At 41.5% G+C, this 20,853-nt stretch overlaps 1 protein-coding gene across 4 annotated transcripts in view; it reads right to left on the bottom strand.

The window, feature by feature from the left end:
• Window positions 1–286: 286 nt before the first annotated feature.
• LOC119019399 (tight junction protein ZO-2-like) overlaps window positions 287–20,853 on the bottom strand; it is a 128,606-nt gene continuing 108,039 nt past the window's right edge. For 3 of the 4 annotated variants that reach the window (XM_037097934.1, XM_037097936.1, XM_037097937.1), the window contains 11 exons: window positions 20,396–20,615; window positions 16,291–16,475; window positions 15,699–15,794; window positions 15,492–15,571; window positions 14,049–14,259; window positions 13,821–13,921; window positions 8,658–8,867; window positions 7,038–7,145; window positions 2,578–3,075; window positions 1,353–1,438; window positions 287–846 (listed from right to left, as the gene is read on the bottom strand). In XM_037097934.1, coding sequence (XP_036953829.1) covers window positions 702–846; window positions 1,353–1,438; window positions 2,578–3,075; window positions 7,038–7,145; window positions 8,658–8,867; window positions 13,821–13,921; window positions 14,049–14,259; window positions 15,492–15,571; window positions 15,699–15,794; window positions 16,291–16,475; window positions 20,396–20,615 — 1,940 coding nt within the window. In that variant the 3' untranslated portion in view covers window positions 287–701. Of the gene's footprint in view, window positions 847–1,311; window positions 1,439–2,577; window positions 3,076–7,037; window positions 7,146–8,657; window positions 8,868–13,820; window positions 13,922–14,048; window positions 14,260–15,491; window positions 15,572–15,698; window positions 15,795–16,290; window positions 16,476–20,395; window positions 20,616–20,853 lie in introns of all 4 variants that reach the window. The other variant, XM_037097938.1, reaches the window with a different exon arrangement.

Raw genomic sequence — 20,853 nt, 5'->3', positions numbered from 1 at the left:
TATATATATATATATATTATATATATATATATATATATATATATATATATATATATATATATATATATATATATATAGCGAGAGAGAGAAAGAGAGAGAGAGAGAGAGAAAGAGATACTGTATGTATACACAGGCAATTTCATATAGGAAGGAATGTAAAGACACTGTATAAACGCTTTACTTGAGATATACATTGTATGTAATAATATATACGTAATCTTTGTTGATCATAGCTAGAAATAATAGCAGCTTTAAAAAGCAGGGGATATGGATATAATAAAGCGCATTGTGGGGTTTGGGTTTATTGAGGTTTTTGTGAGGGCAAAACTCGTGGCAATAGGTTTCAGTTGCTGTGCACAAACTGAAGAGTTGCATAGGCAAGAAAACATGTAGTGTCTAGTCTCAGTTTTGACCATTAAAAGTAGTATGTAAGAATAAAACAATAATATAAAACAGAAAAAGTAAAATGAAGACAGTGTGTTCCTATCCAAAATGGATAGTACTGATTGCTTTAACTTTCTTGAAGCAAAAAAAGGCAATTTTTCCCCCTCATTATTTAAGAAGCGAGAGTCAGTTCAAAGTCAGCGGCTTTTTGTGCAGGACGTGATGGAATGGTAAGTGTGTAAATAGACTGCATATGCAGTGCATGTGTACAAGTATGTTCAGGAGGTGAGGGCCAGCACAGCTGTAGTGTGCTGGCCCTACAGTTCAGTGTCCTGGTACTGATAGGAGTTGGTATTGTAATATCCTGGCTCTGCCTCCACCTCTGCCTCCTCTTCAGCATGGTAGAAGGGACCTTCCTCCCTGGACAATGAGAGAATCTGGGGTTCAGGACAGGAGCTGGAGCTGGAAGGACACAGAAAATACAAGCTCCTCTGAGTCTCACTCTGCTTCCAGCCTAGCTTGTGCATTACCAGCCATGTCATGCTATGTATATGCTGATTGACAGTTTGGCAAAGTAAGTTCACCACCTTTCATCCAGACTAGGGATGTCAGTTTCTTTAGATAGCCTGACATCCCTTAATCTGGTACAAGCAGTTAATTATTAAAAGAGAAAAAAAAAAGTCAACGTGAAATACAAAAGGTGCTTTCCTTATAGTCCAGCTCTCAATTGACTGGAAGCGCTGATGATCAAGGTCCTTTGAGGAGATTTTATTGACTTTGCGGTGCTTTTTTCTTGCAACTCTCGTAACATCCTTAAATGTGTTGATGAAATTCTGCTTAATTATACAAGTCTCTCAGGCTGTACTAGCAGTGACTTCTTATAAACTGTGAGGTTAGCAAACACTGCAGAGACACAAACACACTCACAGCAGAGTTTGGAAACAGTCGTATGGCAGTAGTGAGCCTACCCGACAGGCTGTGGGCGACTGTGATCCAGCTTGGCTGTCTTCAGAGGAACAGCATAAATGTCTGGGTGCTTCTGAGAAATTTCCAACTGCAAACACAGAATAGTAGATTAAAGTCTGCTATGACCTATTACGCAATTACCAGGTTCTGTTACTTTCCTTACTGCGAATACAAAAATGCCATTCACTGTAAGGAAATATAAAAAAATGAAGCAAGTAACTAGAGGGGACTTCACAAAATACATCTGTATGTTGACATTGTTAAGTATAATACACTTACAGAAAGAAACATTTGTTATACATCTCTGACTGACAAACTGGACACAGTTACATATTTGGCAACATTCACAGTGAACATTTTTGTGTGGCAGTTTAACTGTATCTTATTGTCAGTCCCATCACTCATCATTACTCAAAGAAAACATAACACCACTGGATTTTCTACATCACCAGAGGATATTGGTGCCTACATGACTATGAGTACATAAACTTAATATACTTGAGTGATCTTGTTTTTACTAAATCTTTATCACATGGATATTGCCAGTGAAGAACTGGACTGACGATGTGTCCTTTGTCTCATTCGAAGCTCGGAATGACACTTAAATTGTCAGTTTTCTCATTAATGGCTGCATGTTTCTCTTTTTAAAAACATGTTTTCTTACCATGTTACAATGAAAAAAGTTTATTGTTTAATGATTTGCTGATTGAAAACATTTTATAACATAACAACTGAAAGTTATACCTGAACTGTCTCTCAGTAAAACGTCAGAATTACTTAAAACATCTTTTTATAAAGTTATAAGGATCTTGCTAAAATGAGGAACTCTGTGTTAACTTGAGACAATAATTTGTCATATATATCTATACAAATATAAACTTAGCTTTGAAGGTCATATTTGGCTTTGGGTGGCTTTGGGTACAAATATGCCATGTGAGATTTGTGAGTCAACCATTGTTAGCATCAGCTGACCACTTCAAAGGTCTGCACTTTGCTCCCACTTTGGTGAGCTATTTTCACCAAGTCACAGTAACTGTGCCAGCCACTTTGAAACAAATATCATGATGAGGCAAGAGAATAGTATTTCATCACACCACACTAATGTTATTTACATTTCAGTTTAGCCCCAAAAAAGTTCTACAGAACTGATCTAATTCCCTGATTCCACCATATGTATATGCATCATGAATTTGCAGATAATTAATGGTAGTATGGAGTTCTGCCCACCCTGGCATTCTGTGCCTCCTGCACTTCCAGGATCCTTTGGGCTCGGGCAAAGTGATCCATCTTTTCGAAGGCCTTGATCTTCCCCAGGAAGGTCCGCATGGACGGATCGTCCACAGGGATGTCATCTGCTTCCTCCTCCTGCTGCCTACAGGCAACCATGGCTGCACTTGGCAGAGCCACATGGTGAACTGCTGCCTCTACTGTGCTCCCAAAGCTACTTGGCTTGGGGGGAGGAGGGGGCTGGGGCACTGCCAGGGGACGTAGTTTGCTGCAGGAGTTGAAATGATGAGCTGGAGGTGAGGGCATTTGGCAGAGGGAGGCAGCTGAACGGGAGATAGGTGGTGGAGGGTCATTGTTACTGCTAGCGGGGCTGCTGCTGGATGGAGAATCGTAACTTCGGCTGGAGCTCGGGGGTGGAGGGTGGTGTTGACGGTGGCGATGGTGTGGGTTGGAGGAGCCTGATACAAGGACCGGATCGTCCCTCAATGACAGCTTCACCTAACAAAGGGGGGAGGGTGTTAGATGATACACATAAAATCCCAACATGGCTTTTATGAGAAAAGCCACGTCACCCATTCACTCTGACATTCAAACATCTGCTATCAACAAACAGAAGTGTTTTCCAATTGTTCAACACTAAGCAGAAACTCCTATAATACAAGGTCCAGTGTGTCACACCACTTCAGTTTTGAATGAGTCCATGAAGCTAAAAAGCTTGGGATTCAGCCAGATGCCACAAATTGTGTTTGCAGTTGTGATATGATGTCACATTTGCTTAATCAGTCATGATCAACAGCACTGCAGCTAACCTCTGGTCATTACATTACATTCATTTAGTAGACACTTTTGTTCAAAGCGACTTACATTCAGTGTATTCAAACCAGGTAGAAGCAAGAGCTTGATATTGTCTGAAACTTCTTGCATAATGTCCTTTTAAACAACTTAAAACATGTTCATAGCTGCTGTACAATTAACAGCACTGTAGAGGATGTGCAGCAACTTCTCCTAATTACAGTGGGGAGCTTTTCAACCACTGTGAGGCCAAAACAGACAGGTCTGATAGACATAAGCAGCCACAGCGTCTTTTGAATGATGGACAAGTTGGGTTAGCTAAATGTGCAGAGGCAGAGGAGCACAGTGGTTGAGCTGCGGTGTAGAACCATGGACCGAGGCTAGGAGGTAGCAAGGAGCCGTTCTTTTTACTTCTCTGTAGGTTAGCACCAGAGTGTTGAACTGGATGAAAGCAGGATATGGAATTAGAAGTGGAATTGGAACGGAGAGAAGAAGATGGGGCGGCTGCAGCTCAGTGGGTAGAACTGCCCGACTGGTGATTGGAAGGTCGCTGGCTCAAATCCCGGCTCCCCTGGGGTGGAACTGAGCTATGTGTCTAAGTATCCTTGAGCAAGATACTGAACCCCAAAATTGCTCCCAATGTGCAGCTGGCACTTTGTGTGCACCTTGTCTGCCATCAGTAAGGGCCCTGCGATGAGCTGGCAACTCATCCAGGATGTATCCTGCCCTCGCCCATAGAGATAACTGGGATTGGCTCCAGTGACACCCGCCACCCCTTGAAAAAGGGGGATAAAAGCGGTGACATCTCCGCGACCCTCACAGATAAGCGGAAAAGAAAATGAGATGAGAAGAAGAAGACAACAATGATGACAATGAAGAACAACAATAACAATCCACAAGAAAAACTCATGAAATGTAAGTAATTATTAAATACTTATTCTTCTTCTTCTTCGTTGTCGTCATCTTTTTCTTCTTTTTGTTTTAAAGTGAAACTCTCGCCAAAATGCAACCTATGCTTTTTTTTTGTGAATGTATACAAGTCAAACCATCATGTAAAAGCATAATTACGACAAAAGAAGCACTTTTAAGATTGACCGTATTTTCGTTTTTGGCTCAAACTCATTTTCAATGGGAGTGCATGGGGCACTCTCACGCAAGCATGTCACGCTATTTTTAAAACACTAACAAGGCTCGACACAACATGAAACTTTGCTTGTAGTATCACCAGGGTCTCTACACATAGCTCAACTGAACCACATACACCCAGATGTGTCAATCCCCGAGTACATCTGAGCTGCCATGACTACAGCTAGAGGAAGAAGCTACTGCTAACATGAGCTGTTCAAAAACTCATATACATTAAAAAAAAAAGGCACTTTATAAACTCTGTGAAACTCTGTCTCTGACTCATTCTGCATTATTTGGACCTTCTTGTTTCAGCGAATGTTCTACATGAACTTCTTTCTGTCTTTAAGTTAAAAAACACAATTGCTGCTCAGAGATAACTCAGTGAATCCATGTCAACATTATACTTCCTGTTTACATCTTCCAGAGCATCATGGGAGCCGTAGTTCTGAAATGATTATTCCTACAATCCAATAATTTGACCCCTTACATGTCGCATCAACATGTTTTTGATATTGTTCCTATTTCCCTCCCCTCTCCTCCTCCCTCCCCTCCCCTCTCCTCCTCCCTCCCCTCTCCCCCCTCCTCCCCTCTCCTCCTCTATGAGATGCAAGTTTACATTTCTTCAGGGTAATTTTTTATTTTGATCCTGTAACAATGCTGTGCTTATGGTCTGCCTTACACACACAAAAACACGTGGTTAGGGTTACAATCAAATACCTGATTGTGTGGCCACAAACATGACTGGTGTCCTGACTGGTTCCTGAGTTTAATGATCCTTGAGAGAGCTCAAAACTAGCTACTCAGTGAAATAGTGTGAAAGATTAATTCTACAATCGACTGCACTCACTACCAAGACTGACCAGATGTTTGATTAACTAACATCAGTACTACCAAGCAATATCCTGGAAAATGTCTCCAACTTCGTTGAGATGGCACAAGCATCATCAGCAGCGTTAACTCAGCTACTTATAACATATCCAATAACTTGGCCAGTATCTTACCTCCTTTGGTCAACAACACTCAACACCACATCAGAAACTCACAGGATTTTGCCAACAAGGTGAGACAGATAACACTGGACCCAGATGAAACAGTGGTTTCATATGATTTCACATCACTTTTTACATGCATTCCCACTCAAGAAGTTGTCAGGATGGTGAAGAAATGCCCACTAGAGGTCGATAATGGATACATATTTTGTTGCATGTAATTAAATTGGATTAAAGTGGAAATGGTTATTCCATTTACTTTTTCCTGGACTGATAACCTTTCAACACTTTTACAATGTTATATTTTTATAATCTACTAACTACTACATAGAGTACTATTGTGCATTTAGGCTAATGGGTTCAAATGTGATAGGGTCAGAAAAGTAAACATAATGGGATTACTCATATAGGGTGTATAAAAAACACATAAGTCAAACAACACTGAACCAGACTCAAAGCTACTCTCAAAACTGACTATGAGAGAGGAAAGCGCAAGCGCTGGTTACAGAGATGAAGTTGAACAGTTCTCATTCCAATCAAACAGCAGCTCCTCAACAATGTTCACTGATTACCTTGATTAGAGAAGAAGGCTCATCATTTATCTCAGCTGCTGCGGTGTGTTGGAATGAAAACCTGATCAAACCTTTACACAAGCCCACCGAGGATGCACTAACAACTGAGGGTAATTCTGGATACCCATCTGCTCCAATGAGCTGCTGTTGGAGGAATCTGAACTGCAATGAGATTGGTTTCTCCGTATCAGGCCTTTCCTCAGAGAGAAGGGCAGCCTTTGGATGGAAGGAAAGAGCTGCCAGGGTGGATGTGAAGATTAGACTTACTGAAGTGTTACTGTAGGCTGTCTTATTTATTGTTTGCTACTTCATATAACATCATCTTTGATTCAAACATGCCAATACATTTGTTTTTCTTATACGCTGACATAGAAGAGTTGAGGATGTTACTTTGTCAGACACGTAAGACAAGTAAAGCTTCACTCAGGCAATCATAAGTATGACAGTACTGCAGTGGTCTCAAACCACAAGTAAACATGGGAGTTGACATTATTACAAAACATTCTGATTAAGTAATGTAAATTCCTTTATAGATTTGTTGGAACTGGATTAGGTTTAGCCAGAGTTGTAAAAAGATCATCTGACATATCATCGTCTTATAAAGTTGGTATTGCAAATGTCTTAGCAAACGTGCAACATGCATGTTTATACATCCAGCTGCAAACAACGGACAGTGTTACAGCTGCAATGTATACAATTCATTTGACGTCAAATTTGTGTCCACCTAATTAATGTAAAACCAGTACTCAAGCTCTTTTATTTCTGTTTTGATCTCGACCAGCTCAATGGAAAAAATCTGGCTCTGCTTTAGTTTTTTCTTTGTGGACACTATGAGGTAAAACAAAGTGAAAGAGCTCTGAGTTGATCTCTGAGAACTGCAGAGATGGTGATCATTCACATGTGTGGTGGTCTTTACATGACAGTGTCTGCAGAGGTGGGTGGATTAATACTGTGAATATATACTGTGTATGTCCCTCACCTTGCTGCCTGATAAGAGGACAGGTGGAGGGCTGGACCTGTTCAGGACTTCCCGATTGCTGATTTTCCTCATGCGACTCCTGATGTCTGGACTGTACCTGCGCAAGATCTACACTCACACACACGCAAGTGTACAGAATAGAATACAGGATCACTTTAAACTTTCTCTTAACAACTCTTCTGGTGAATTAAAGTGCATTATAGAACTAATACAATAAATTGTAAACACAATCTTAAAATAAGCTTTATGTTCTGAAGAACTACACAGCTGTCCGGATTGGATTTTCCAGTCACGCAGTTGTAATCCCCTGTGTGCACTACAGATGGCAGCACCATCCTGAGAGTGAAATGAGGAAAAAAACTGAGGAAGAACTGAAGTGTTTATGAGAGTGGCCCAGTTCCGAACCAGTATACACTCTCCCCCTACCTAACTTACCCCATCTGCATCATTGTGAGGAGTGACTACCACAGAGTGTTGTTCCAAACCAGTCTGCATTAACACTCAGTCTCCATCACTGCAGGCAGATAATTACTTAATTGTCTCACTTCAAACAGACATTTGATAGACTACTTTTGTGTGCACATAATGGATGTGTTGATTTGATTTGATTTGAATGCCAGTGTTGGGTTATTGCACTGAATGTGGAAAAAAACAAGGACCTAACCAGTTTAAAAATGACAAACGATAAATTGCGACAAAACAAGGGTAGGAATGAGTTTTTATCTATCAATTAATATTTTTTGTCTCACGCTTATGAAATTAAAATCAGAAATAGGCTACACTATCGATCCAAGGAGAGAAACTGGGTCATGTTACAGCTGCTTCATCCAAGAACAGAAATGTAACAGCATAGAGAAATTATATGAAAGAAAATATAAATACCAAATAGGGTCTATTCTGTATAGACAATAAGATTAATAAGAATATCATTAAAATAATAAAATGAATGTAACAGAGTTTGTATTTTAGAGTATAACGATGTACACATAAAGAAAAAGAAAAATAAGTGTGTCAAATTATGTGCATTGTATGTCTATGTTCCTGGTTCCATTGGATTAGAATATAGACCTTCCCCCTTAATTAAGGGGCACTCCACAGCTGCTGTACGACTTCACATGGAGTTACACTCCCTCCAGATTGGGAGTGCGTATGGATTGTTTGTAATTTGGCCCGTGTGTCTGGCACGTCCCTCAACAAGTACATATTATCATACAACATACAACGCCAATTAGAGGTTCGCATTTGCCTTGGGATCGAGTCCATCCATTAGAGAACTGTTATTTATGTCAGTGCTCACCTCGAATCCTTGATGCTAGATGTACTAATAGACTGCGGCTGAGAGAGACTGACAGAATCAGCCTAAACAGTGAATCACACAGCTGCAGCTGATTGAGAACAATGCGGCTAAACAAAGTGGACAACCCCAGTCCACTGTGTGTGTCAAAGGATTTATTGTAAAATATACAGCTATTGTTTTTTTTATACCATGGTCAGGGTGAATACTCAATTAAGATTGGCTGCAAGGTGTCTTTGACAACCTGTGGAACTACTCAGCCTGTGTTTGTGTGTGTGTGCGTGTGTGTGTGCGTGTGTGCATGTGGGTGTGTATCTGATTCTGACCTCCTCAGCTGTGACAGGTTCAGATGAGCGGCTGATGGCTGAAATGTGCATCATCTCCACATCTGCATCATTGTCGGTGTATGCCCCGCCCTCATCAGCCGTGTCATCCATGTCGGATGTCAGCCGGCTGTCCATGCTGAGGTAGTCGGCGGACAGGAAAGACAGACGCTCCATGTCCTGGCAGTCCAGATCACTTTCTACTCCCTCCAGCTAGAAGAGACACATGGTGGATCTTGGGTGTACAGGCAGGAAGGATGGACAGACGGATAGCACGAGAACAAGAGACAAGAAAGAAAGACAAACAGAGCCGAGCTGTAGAGCACTACTGGCAGAAAGTAGGAAGACACACAGTGAGCATGCTTAGAGCACACACACAAGTGGCTTCTATGAAGATGACAGGGAGACAGAGGGTCCTGAATAAGTCCAAACTAGGTCCACATAGCTCAAACTAATGCTGTCTCATACAACAGACCTCTAAGTGCTATAAATCCTTCCTACATGAAGGTTTAAATGATGAGTCTATGTGAAACTGTTTTACAGAGTTGCTGACTCTTCTGATCTTTATGATCATCAGGGCAGCCATGTTTCACCAAAAGTTTGGAGTGAGTCTTTGGATGAAGGGACCGTCTCAAGACAGATTAAGAGCAATGTCTCATTTTAAATCAACATTATGATTAGACTCTTAACTCTTAAGGTGTTCTCACTCACCGCCATGAATATACCAGTCAACATGCAAGAAATATTATCAGTAAATTTGTGACTAGAAAAGTGTTCATACACCTACTCTACATTAAGATTAGACTGTTGTGATGTCATTATTCAGGCAGCCCCTCTCCCCAACCTGAAAACTGTTTCCTGCAATTTTACATATTGTTCATAAAGGACCAGCATCATTAGAAATGAAAATAGTTGTAAAATCTGATAAAGCAAGACAAATTCAAATGATCACTGCCCAGAATGAAAGCATGTCCTTCTGCTATTAGTAAATGTATTCTTATATATTTCGTATTTATTTTCTGTCTCTTTAGTTCTCTGTCTGGTAAGATCTGTGAATATGTGAATATGATATCTATTTAAGTGGCACAGCAGAATGTTACTCCACTGGGTCTCATCATTTTTAGAATTAGGCTCATACTGTACATTGTGTTGATGAATTCTTATGTCATTTTTTTGTTTTTTTGAATTCAGCAGGTCAATATTGAAACCCTCACAAATGAAAAGTGCTTCCTGACTTATTGTGAAAACATTTCCTCCATCCAGTCACTGAAAGACAGTACTAGAGCACACTCAGTTCTACACCCTGCTGCCCTGTATATACACACAACTAATTGTTTTATTTTCTAAAAATGTTTTCTCTATGCAGATATCAATTCTTATATTCTCTAATGGGTTGTCCGCCACAGTTGTTGTACAGTCTAACACTTTATAATTTAGGTGTTTATCCACATTCATAGCCAATCCTCCTCCACTCTTTTTTTTCTGTTGATATAACTGAATTCATGTCTGTGTGATTCACAGTTCGTTTTTCTATCAGGGCTGATCCAAGTTTCAGATATGACATGACAATCATATTGATTGTGTGTGTGTAAACTGACTGACAGTATTCCAAAATGTTTGCATTCAGGCTTCTGCAGCTGAAGTGGATTATCATTATCATTAGCTTTTATCTGTCTTAATAGTTCAATTACACTGTTCCTCTGTGAAGTAGCAGCTATTATAATTTTTGTTACAGAGGAAAAAATTATTGTCCAGATCAATATTGAGGTATCTGGACTGCAACACATTCTGGCCTTTACTTCGACTCAGTTTAAATTTAACTTGTTCCTCCTCCTTGAGTGAGTTAGGGAATGTAGGGGTGGCCGCACTCTGAATTCGGACGCTGGCTTGAAGAACTGTTTGAATAAACTTTGCTCTATCATTCCACCCAGCCTTGCCTCCGCAGAATTCTTTTATCATCAAACTACACGCCAACAATTTTGAGGAAGCGAGTCCAGAAACTACAATATCATTTCCCATGGTCTGTTAATTGTGGTGACAATCTAGGAAGATAGCATAATTCATATAAAAAATTAGATGGTTACCTTCCGCTTCAGTTGAAAGATTCTTTTTGAATGTTTGCAGCCTGTTGCGCTGTTTTCTGCTCCTGAGATGTGACGCATGACCTACTGCTACTGACTGCTCTTTGCCTTTGGTTGGGTTGCTTAGATTTAGGCATAAAGACTGATGATTGGTAAGGGTGAATATCTGGGTAAGCCAATCAGAGGCAGAATAGGGACCCAAGTACAGCAAGCAGCAATTGAAGAAATATATTAGAGGAGAAAAAATTTAAAAGGCTCAATTTATGATTGTCACCCTAGTTATAGGTCCATGTGCTCACTGCACCCTCCTCTGTGTGAAAGATGCAGAGAGGGGGGAAATTTCGCTCCTGCGCTGATCCGCCTCTGGAGGTAGTATCAGGGCCGCATTATTGGCGTGTCGGTCTGACTAGTCTGATAACTGCACAGGGCCCTCACTCAAATAAATACAGAGAAATGTCCCACAAAGCAACGTTACAGGACCGAACAAAAGTAACGTAGAAACTGTAACTGTCTTTGGCAACTTCTGAGGATAAAAATACCACAGCTGTATGTGGAGAAGTGTCTGTCCTCCCACCTGTCCTACCCACTGTCCTACTGACACTTCCTCACATTTCTGCCTGAAAAACAGTGTCTGTTTAACTCACTGAGTGTTTGTGATGAAAATAAATCACCACGACAGTCAGCCCTCCTGACCGAGACTTCAGGGAACTTGCCCCTAGAAAACAGCCTCCGTCCCCGCGAGTGAGAGAGTCAGACAGCGTCCAGTTTACTGATGGTGATTATGTGATTAAGTAATTTAGTTCGAAAAATGTAACTTCGTCACTTTCCAGGATGTTTGGTGGATCAGGATCTCAATAACTACACATTATAACAGCATCCATATGATTTTGTGACTTTTTACTGAACTGAATCTCTAGAATCCATTCAGTAAAATGATTTGTTCAAAAGATTCGTTCACCGCTCTCCAGCTCCCTGAACTGATAAGCAGCCAAATGGTCCGTCATTCAGTTAATAATTCAGCCCTGAGGTTCACGTTCACTTACTGAGGGACGCAGTGCTGCTCTGAGTGGTGTACATGCACTAAAATTATTACATGGTGAAAGTGTCCTCTGTACACAGTAAAATCACTTAACATGATGCTACAAGGATGTTAGCAACACAGCGCTAATTTTAGCAGTACGTTATTGAACGTGAATCATCTCCTCTGCCCTGGCTGCGTGAGAGACACAGCGCCATTTTCAGCACAGTGCATGAATGAGAATCACGTCCTCAGTGTCAGTTCTCTGTCTGCAGTAGGTTCGCGAATCATGAACGAATCACAGCGCGAACGTGATTCACGTCCTGGCCTCCCTCGTTCGCGAACGACCTGCTGAGGACGTGAATCACCTTTGCAAACTTGAGTGACGGCAGATGCTGAGAATCACGTTCGTGAATGTGAGTGACTTTTACTGTGCAGTTAAATCACTTAAGATGATGCTACACGGATGTTAGCAACACAGCGCTAATTTTAGCAGTACGGTTACTGAATGTGAATCATCTCCTCTGCCCTGGCTGAGTGACACAGCGCTATTTTCAGCACAGTACCTGAATGAGAATCACGTCCTCAGCGTCAGTTCTCTGCCTGCAGTAGATTCGTGAATCATGAATGAATCACAGCGCAAACGAGAATCACGTCCTCACAGTTCTCTGTGTGAGTCGCGGCAGTTCCACTCCCAGCCGGCATGATCGCAGCTGAGCTCAACTGAACTGAGAAAGGAACGAAGTCCATGAAGTCCATGAAGTGATCCCGTTCACTTCGTTCAGTGAAAAGATCCGTTCGTTTGAACAACATGTTCGTGACCGACACAACACTAATATGATTGTAAACTGTCCGCGGGTTTAGATTGATGGGGGGACACACCTGGGAAACACTGACGTCATCAACATGACATATACCGTCACGCCTCTTCAGGAGCTGCAGCACCCGCTTTCTGTGGGAATTACATGGCGGTATGGCGGATTTGCTTCACTCTGTGTGAATCACCATCGGCTGAGTATTGGCGAACCACCGCTCTGGAGATAATGCGGAGACGCTGTGTAAAAAGGGCTTGAGTGACATATGAGGATTAGCATGTGAAGATGCTCAATTGTGTGAGTAACACAGACTTGCTTGTGGCGGATATAGTTTGTATTGCTTTTGAATTGCATTGCATTGCATTATACAGTAGGGCTTCCATTATATAGCCTATGCTCATAGATATAAATGGAGTGGACAAAATAACAGAAACAGCCATCAGTACAATTTAAAGCATGCTCTGCTCTACATATCATAGGGAGTTATTTTCCTGGTCTCACTGACAGAGAAACATGGGGGAGGGCTGTGAAATTGATGTGTGTGTTTGTGTGTTTGTATGTTTGTTAGTGTAATAGAGCTCTAGATTGGTCCAGAGTCCTCGTTCATATCTCAGAATTGACCACACTGTTGTTCACTGAGAGAGATATAATGAACATTAGCTTTTAAAAATTAGCTAGCTTTTGTTTCATGGTGCTAGTTTTAGCCTAGCCTAGCCAGACCCAGCGATGACAACTGTATGACACATATCCCACCAAAAACCAATCACGTGCGTTATCACAGCCAAAGTGGAAAACATCAGGCGCTGACTATGGCCCACAGTAGCCCGTGTTCATGTGATAACTAACGGAAGAGAAAACCCAGCTGAACTCCTCCTAGCTCCTCCTTTCGAGATGCCACAGTATTATGGTCCTTTTCTTTAGCATACACAAATAACCACTACTAGTTTGCTGACGTCTCAGTAGCTAACTAGCTAGCTAACATTAAATTGCTGGTGCAAAGAAATTTCAGTTGCATATCACTCACAGGTACACAGGATACACAGCTAATTAGTTGGCTTTCTATAAGTACTTTGTTTATTAATTTTATATGAATTAATCTATATATTGTGTTATTAAGGCCTGAAAAAAAAATTGGAACGCGCACGTACTGCCCTTTTCTGACTTTGAGCCCTGGCCCTCCATAATCATTTGCACATCCCTGTGTGTGTGTGTGTGTGTGTGTGTGTGTGTGTGTGTGAGTGAGTGTGTTTACCTTGCCATCAGAAACCCAGACAGCCTGCATCTGCTGCTCTCTGATGGAATCTTTGACGCCGCCGTACCAGGCGTCGTTGGCTGAGTTCAGATCAATGGTGGCTGAATGAGAAAACCAATCAACCTTACCAATCAGACTCAATAACTACAGATATACAGCTGAAGCTACAACAGTACTGCTGTGCATTAGACCTGACTGAATCTCTGTGTGTCTGTGTGCTGACTGTACCAGTGAATAAGTGAGAGCAGGTCTTCCTCAGTTTGACGGCCTGTTCATAAAGTTTGTGGGCACTGCGGTTGGAGTTGGGGGCGATCCTCTGTCTCAAGGCCTTGATGCCGTGCTTGCTGTCGGGATTGAAGAAGATGACAATGGGGTACCACTGAGTGTAGTTCAGAGTGTCCACTGCCTTGGGTGTCACATCCAGCAGGGCGTGCTTATCCTGTGAGGTGTGAAGTAATGGTGAACAATGTTAATGGAGATCTAAATGTGTCAGCAGACTAGCTGTGAATCAGCTGCCATGCAGAGGATGCCATCCTTCTGTAATGTATATATTTTATCCAAAATTCAGGTGAAAAAATTTGCCCTGAAATGTTGTGCTGACAGATTTATCTACAACTGATGGCCTGTGAAATCTGCTGATGTGTTTAAATGGGAAGGCTTCTTCAGAGAGTACATTATATTACAACAAAAACCTCTGTCTAGATCTGCTTCATATGGAGAGTTTCATGAGATTACTTTTGTTGTGAACTGGCGCTATACAAATAAAGACTGATTGATCGATTGACTTTTGTAATAACACAAATGACTGTAAAGCTATTCATTAATTTTTTACAAACAGTTATGGTCATTTAAAAAATAACGTTGTGCCTTTTTTTAGAGACTCTTTAACAAACATTATTTATCAAAAACAACAAGACCACAAAAGGTAAAACGGCGCCAGCATGACAAACTAGGCGAGTCAGCAGCAGAGATTACAGTAAACTAGAAATATGTGTATGTTGGAACTTTACAAAAGCATTTAGAGTACAGATATAACACCTTTCAAGGTGTAGAAGTTTCAACATTCATTCTTTCAAGACCATGACATGTACTAATTTCGGTGAGTTGGCTTGTAATGACCCATGTGATTCCAGTGAATAATCTACAGTGAGAAAAATGCTGTCTTTACTAAAAGACTGTTTTTACACAGAAGTGCAGAGGACTGATAAGTTTACATCACATGGTACACTGACAATCACCTGAAGCTCAAAGTAAGTAAAACCAATGAGTTCATGGTGACAACAGTGTTTTAAATATACATGCTTGGCTGTTTACTCTGCTGACCCACTGTTTAGCCTAATCCAGCTCAAACCATTATAAATTTGGCCGATGACACACAATGGTGGGTCTGATCAACAACTATGGCATACTATGCCTGTGGACGTCCTGAGGTCAATCTTGCAAATGAGGTCTTGATCTCAAAGTGATGACAGAAGTGCCTCACTTATTACCTACTCATTTTACCTCAGTTTTAACCTCAAGTTGTATACTGATCGGGGGTTGGTTGTGGTACAGGGATGCAGATTACTAAACTATAACAGTTCTCAAAAAACAGTTCCCAAAATGAATGCATTTGAAACAACATAGATGGATATCGTGTGTTTGTGTGTGTGTGCGTGAGAGTGCATGTACCTGCTCAATGATTTGCCTGATGGTGTTTAATCTAACCACTCCTGAAGATTTCTCAGAGCCGGCGTCCTTTGGCTCGGTTTCTAACAGAAAATCACAGAACCAATGAAAAGGACAGTTAGAGGCAATGTCAGAATATCTATTATAATATCTCTAGGAGAAGACTCTGACACACAAACACATCATAGAAAGAGGCTGGCAGAGACTCACTGGCGATAACAAACAGATCGGGCATCTCTGAGGCCAGTTTCTCGTTTGCAGCATCAGCGATACAGCCGAACAGCACCACAGGACGCCGGAAACCAGCTGCAACGACACAGCTGCACTTTATAACATTTACATGATATGCATATTGTTAGCTAGGTCTGGATCCATAATATGTATATAATGCATAACTTTCTATTCAATTTAAATTTTTCCAGAAAATCCATGACATGAACTGGAAATGTTTGTGATTTTAGGTGAGTTGGCATGGAGTGACCAATAGTAACAAACATGAGGTTTCAGGTTTTGTTGTTTCGTTTCGTTGTCCGTGAGGGTCGCAAGATGTTGCCATTTCCCCCTAAGGGGCCTCGGGGCTTACTGGGGCCAAATCCAGTTCACACAATGGGCATAGGCCAGGGTTCACCCTGGATGAGTTGCCAGCTCATCGCAGGACCCTTACTGATGGCAGTGGCTGCCACACAATCTGCACATCAGGAGCAACTTTGGGGCTCATTAACAAATCATGTATACAGTTGTTTCACAGTATTTTACTAAACAAAGGTGTAGACAATCAATTTAAAGCATGTGCTACACCCACCTTCTCGGAGCACCACTCGTTCGTATGCTGGGAAGCGGGTGGCCAGGGTCTGGCTGCTCAGATTTTCTTTGTTTTTCCTCAGGTCTTTCCTCTTCAGAGATCGGTGGCCTCGCAACCTCCAGAATTCAGCACGATCGCCTGCGACAGCTTTATGGGAGCTCTGGACACTGGCCATTTGCTCCGCTCTGACAAGACAATTACACCTGTCACTAATCTATTCATCAATCATATACCTGATCATGTGTTAAAACACTGAGAACTCTGTAGTGCATCAAACTAATTATGGAGAGACACTTTTCTTAATTCCTTTTTCACAGATCTGATGTGTCTAAATATCTGAATGTGACAGTCTCATCTGGGATGTTTCTTTTTAACCCAGACACATTTTAAAAAAGTACTTTAAATAGATTTATCACTGCTCCCTCTTCTGATTAATCTGTTTGTTTTGCACTGTGGATCAGTCCTTAACTCGCGTCTTATGTTAAAATGATTATTCAGGCTTTAATTTCACCTGGATCCTCACCTTGCATAACCTCGTTTGTGATTGCAATGATTAAGGTAAGTCCAGTCTGTGCTGGGGGGGCTGAATTTCCCACAATGTACACAGTAGTAGTAGTAGGTTTATTTTAACAGTGGGAAATGTCAAAAAGAAAATCCAGAAAATCACATTAAAGAAAAGGTATAAATTGCTTTGCAATTCACTGAGTGAAATAAGTATTTGATCAAAACATTAGTTAGTACTTGGTGGAGAAACCCTTGTTGGCAATTACAGAGGTCAGATGTTTCTTGTAGTTGATTACCAGGTTTGCACACATCTCAGGAGGAATTTTGGACCACTCCTCTTTGCAGATCCCCTCCAAACAACTCAAAGCTTCAGCTCCCTCCACATATTTCTATAGGATTAAGGTCCGGAGACTGGCTAGGCCACTCCATCACCTTAATGTGCTTCTTTTTGAGCCACTCCTTTGTTGCCTTGGCTGTATGTTTTGGGTCCTTGTCATGCTGGAGGACATATCCACAACACATTTTAATTGTCCTGGCTGAGAGAAGGAGGTTGTAACCCAGCATTTCATGGTACAAGACCCCATCCATCTTTCCCTCGATGCGGTGAAGTTGACCTGTCCCCTTCCAACCTCCATGACCATGACCAACCTCCAGAATTCCTTTTCCTCCAAACACGGCGAGTCGAATTGATACCAAAGAGCTCGATTTTGGTTTCATCTGACCACATCACCTTCTCCCAGTCATTCTCTGAATCATTCAGGTGTTCCTTGGCAAAGACAGGCCTGTACATGTGCCTTCTTGAGCAGGGGGACATTACGCGCGCTGCAGGATTTTAATCCATTATGACGTAGTGTGTTACTAGTGGGTTTCTTGGTGACTGTAGTCCCAGCTGCCTTGAGATCATTAACAAGCTCCTCCCATGTACTCCTGGGCTGATCCCTCAACTCTCTTACGATAACAGTTAATCCCCAGACCGAAGGAGATTGATGGTCATTTTGTGTTTCTTCCATCTTCGAATAATAGCAACAACAGTTGTTTCTGTCTCACCCAGCTTCTTGCCAAGGGACTTGCAGCCCATTCCAGCCTTGTGCAGATCTACAATCTTGTCCCTGATGTCCTTAGACAGCTCTTTGGTCTTGCCCATGATGGAGAGGTTGATGTAGTACTATCTTAAAGCGAAAGAACTGTGGGAGCCAGAATTCTTTATAGTTGGTAGGGGATTAAATACTCATTTCACTCGATGAAATGCAAATCAATTTTTATCTTTTTTAAAATGTGATTTTCTAGATTTTCTTTTTGATATTCTGTCTCTCACTGTTAAAATAAACCATCATTGAAAGTATAGACCGTTCATATCTTGGGCAAATCTTGGGTCAGTGGGCAAACTCATTTCCTCCACCGTAATTACAGTAACCCTCTTGGGCCAATTAGTGTAATGTTGCTGGAGTGTAGCAGTGCTGTGTTTCTTTCTTCCGCATACTGTGCTGAAACAGTACTGTAATTTGTTAATGAGAGAGATTCAGATGACAGAAGGGACCCTGTAGTCAAAGAGCATGAATAATGTTGAAGAGAAGGAGCAGTCAGATGACAGTGAGGGCAGCAGAGAAGAACATACAACATTTCAAAAGAGGCTGAATGAAACAGAGGGGAGTGGTGATGGGGGAAAATATAAGAGAGGAAATGAAGGATGAGTGGAATAATGGATGGCCAGAGAAACGTCTAATGGGACATCTGTTTTTTGAGATAACCAGGAGATGGTCTGTGGGCCTGTGAGGACAGACCTATCAGATCCACTGTCTGAATGCTCACCGGGTTTGTCAGTCATCCCATAAATTCATTTACAGCAGCCCCAGAGAATTGTGATAAAGAGTGGGAAGAAAGATACAATCTGTTCACACAAACTACGAATGTGACAGTACATATTTAAAACCCAGCGAGCAGTCAGACCTGTTGTGCCTATGAGGTGCTGGTCCCTAAAGCCATGCCACCTTGTTATCTTGTCGAGTGAGTGCAATTTAGGTTATATGATGTGCTTTTTAAAATTTTTTATGCTTTTTATATGTTATGGACAGTTTGTCAACAGCCTTTTCAATACCTTCTCCCTCTGAACAGATTGAAGCTTGTGCTGCCTTAAGCTTCAATCCATTACACTCTACCTACCCCTCTACTGTTGCACGTGAAGGGCTGTGCGTTCAAGTTAGCAATAATACATTATATTCAACATCCAGTTACACTTTCAAAACAAAGCTTGCAGACGAACAGTTAACATATCAGGATTTTCGGAATATTATTTACATTGTCAAACAGTTGCAGTTGGGTTAGATTTAGGAAAAGATCATACTTTGGGATAAAATGACTACATTTAGTCTTGTCACGCAAGTTAACTTAGTGATGTTACTCACGTCACTTAACACATAATGTAAGTTACCTCATTTACGAATGTAAGCCTACTCACGTGACATAAATGAATAACAAATGAGTTTTGGCTCTTAGGATACAAAGTCCAGTGTTCACAGGGAAAATCCGCTGTTTGTCCCATCCAACCTTCCCCTTACTTGGACTTTTCTTGCTCTTTTTTACTACTGCAATTGAGGGGTGATGCTAAAGGGATACCTACAGTGTCAAAAACAGACATGAACAAAAACAGAAGTGAAAGGCCACTGACCAGGCTGCTGTGTTTGACTCATTGGCAATGATAACATGCTGGTATTTTGTGACCCTGACCTCATCTAAAAACATACTGTATGTCACTGAATCTGCACTCAGTTCATGGCCAAAGAGTCAATGAAAAAAACAAACAAAACCGAACTGGCACAGTAATTTTCAACACAGTCCCCTCCAACATTTACGCACTTATTCCTATGTGAAGCACTCAAGTTCTTTCTTTGTAGAACTCAGCGTCTAGGACCAACGGAAAGTGGTTCACAGAGTATCATCATCACTGTTAAAAAAAGCGACCACTGAACACCTTTTTCATCCTCAGGAAGAGGTCAGAGGGTGTCAAATCAGGTCAACAGTGTGGGTGATGGATGAGTTTAAATCAGCCTTCCTGGATGGCAGTCATTGCCACTGTGGACTTGTGTGCTTATCCATTTTCGCAACCAGTGCTGGCTTGCAATTACCCAAAACCAATACATACCCAAAACAAAGGTTACTAACTCTTATCCTTCTGTATAATCACTCAAGTGTTGAACTGCATGAAACATGTATAACTAAACCCCTTCTAAATATAATAACTGAGCCCTCTCAGGCTAATGGTAGGAACCTTATGATCTCCCAAGGAGATGTATCCCTCAAAGCCTCAATGTGCTTCGAGTTATAGTCAGTATGAAGTGCAACATCTTAAGTGTTTCCTGCATGTGCACATTTAAAGTGTCAGCCTGCCGTCATATTTTCCCATGGTACCACCAGACTGCCTGCTTAATCTCTCTTTAACAACTCTGTTTTTATGCAGGTATTTGCAGTCTTGACATAATGAATCAGGCAGGTAATTGCTGCAAGTCTCCATGACATTTTGTCTGAAATACATTGAGGTCTTTAACACTCTGAAGGACAGATTCATAAGCTTTCCACATTCAAAGGGACTGTCTGATGGCCCTACCTGCTTTTGTTGGGGATGATGCCTTTCTCCAGCAGCTCCTTGTCCTTGCCAACACGGATTGCTAGCCAGTTGCCGAGCTTGCCGTCATAGAGTGTGTCCACCACCTTGAAGATGTCCCCCCGGCTGAAAGCTAGGCTCTGAGGAGTCTCCCTCTCATACTCAAAGTGGGTCCGGATGAAAAATGAGTCACCACGCCCTGACACCAAGATATCATTATAGACTAGAAAACAAAAAAAATTGAGAGATAAAGAGAATATGACATTAAAAACAGTGAGAGAACGATGAATGTAGAAAAAGAAGAGCAATAGAAGAGTCCAGGAATAGATTTGTGTGTTCCACCAGCTAATGTTGCCACTCTTATTGCTGTGGCAAACTGTAGTGACAACAACACAGGCTACAGCCTTGCAAACACTCAGCGGCTGAACCTAATTGGATAAATGCCACTCGTGGGCTGTCTG

This window comes from Acanthopagrus latus, chromosome 5 (genome assembly GCF_904848185.1).
Source record: "Acanthopagrus latus isolate v.2019 chromosome 5, fAcaLat1.1, whole genome shotgun sequence".
Classification (NCBI taxonomy): domain Eukaryota; kingdom Metazoa; phylum Chordata; class Actinopteri; order Spariformes; family Sparidae; genus Acanthopagrus; species Acanthopagrus latus.
The sequence above is the reverse complement of the archived record's forward strand: the minus strand, read 5'-3'. Positions and strand labels throughout refer to the sequence as shown.